The sequence below is a fragment of the Pipistrellus kuhlii genome, unplaced genomic scaffold, assembly GCF_014108245.1.
Source record: "Pipistrellus kuhlii isolate mPipKuh1 unplaced genomic scaffold, mPipKuh1.p scaffold_m20_p_52, whole genome shotgun sequence".
Classification (NCBI taxonomy): domain Eukaryota; kingdom Metazoa; phylum Chordata; class Mammalia; order Chiroptera; family Vespertilionidae; genus Pipistrellus; species Pipistrellus kuhlii.
Genome location: NW_023425554.1, coordinates 1,229,501 through 1,231,171, shown reverse-complemented (window position 1 = coordinate 1,231,171; position 1,671 = coordinate 1,229,501). Strand labels below are relative to the sequence as shown.

General features: G+C 56.6%; 1 protein-coding gene across 1 annotated transcript; it reads right to left on the bottom strand.

Moving 5' to 3' along the window:
• Positions 1 to 506: 506 nt before the first annotated feature.
• LOC118706585 (olfactory receptor 10H1-like) lies at positions 507 to 1,447 on the bottom strand. The gene has a single exon (XM_036416004.2). It carries the CDS (start codon positions 1,437 to 1,439, stop codon positions 507 to 509), a length of 933 nt encoding a protein of 310 aa, XP_036271897.1. The 5' UTR covers positions 1,440 to 1,447.
• Positions 1,448 to 1,671: the final 224 nt, after the last annotated feature.

Genomic DNA, 1,671 nt, shown 5'->3' with positions numbered 1-1,671 from the left:
TTCTAACGGCTACTGCACAGGCCTGGGCAATGCTGAAATTTAGGATGCTTTGGTCTCCTCTGCTGAAATCTGGCTTAGATTTTTGTAGTATTACCATACAAGTGTTGTAGCCACCTGTTGTTACTTTGTGGAGGGTGGGTCTGACAGACTCCATTTTTGCTTGTCATATAGGTTGATGGTCGTGGGAGTAACTAGACCACCCTGGCTTCTGGCAGAAAAAGAACAGATTCCAGGTTTCCTTCTGCCTGACAAAGCATCCTGCAACCAACTGAAATCATTGAATCTACTTTTCTCTGTTTTCATCTCATACATACTTCCACCCTGAATACATCCACGATGCTACTTAACCATTTGAACCTTGCCTACAAGGGTCTCTGCGAAGCTTAAAGCACCAGACAAATACCGGTTACTACTCATTTACGGGCTGCCATTTCTGATGGTAGCATAGGTAACCCAACTCACCTGTTCCAAGGAATTCCTCTAGGATTGTCATATTCTTTTTCTGGTTAGAACTTAGGGAAGAAGGTCCTCTTCATGGCGCTCTTCAGCTCCTTGTTCCTGAGGCTGAAGATGATGGGGCTGAGGAAGGGCGTGAGGACCGTGTAGGTGACGCCCATCAGGGTGTCCCCCTCCAGAGACTGGGGGCCCTTGGACTTGAGGTAGGCGACAGAGGCGAAGCCATAGTGCACGACCACCACGGTGAGGTGGGACGCGCAGGTGGAGAAGGCCTTGTGCCTGCCCTCGGCCGAGGGGATGCGCAGGATGCTGGCTAGGATGGAGGCGTAGGAGAGGAGGATGAGCAGGCAGCAGCCCAGCAGGGCGGTGATGCACACCAAGCCCACGCCCAGGGCCACACCTGGCACGTTGGTTCCGCAGGCCAACTTCAACAGTGGAGGCACATGACAAGCAAAATGGTGGACCTCGTTGGGCCCACAGAAGGTGAGGCGGAAGACTGCCGTGGTCACCACCAGCCCCGTGACCGAGCCGCCAGCCCAGGACCAGGCCACCAGGCAGGCGCAGCCACGGGGGCTCATGAGCACATGGTAGCGCAGGGGGTGGCCGATGGCCACGTAGCGGTCGTAGCCCATGACTGTGAGCAGGAAGGAGTGGGTGAAGCCGAACGTGAAGGAGAAGAACATCTGGCTGGCGCAGGCCAGGAAGGCGATGGGGCGGCGGGCGGACAGCAGGTCGGCCAGCATGCGCGGGATGATGGCGAAGGTGTAGAGGACCTCGGAGGCGGAGAGGGCGCACAGGAGGAGGTGCATGGGCGTGTGGAGGCTGCGCTCGGCCCAGACGGTGGTCACGATGAGCAGGTTGCCCAGCAGCGTGAACAGGTACATCAGCAGGACCAGCAGGAAGAGCACAGGCTGGAGGTGGGGGAAGGTGGAGAAGCCGAGGAGGATGAATTCGGACACTGCTGAGAGGTTGGCCCTGTGCATGGAGGCTGTGCCTGGGGGGAGGTGTGACAGGGAGAGGTCAGGTCCCGGATGGAGAAAGGTCATCATGCTCAGGGCCTGCTCTCATCAATGACCGGGGCATTGATGGGGCCCTCACTCTGTGCAGCCTAGGATTCAATCCTCTACTCATCCTGGTGAGGAAGGTGCTGTTTCTATGACCACCATTTTAGGTATCTAGAGCATACTCATTGGGAATATTGGGGTGCAGAGTCTA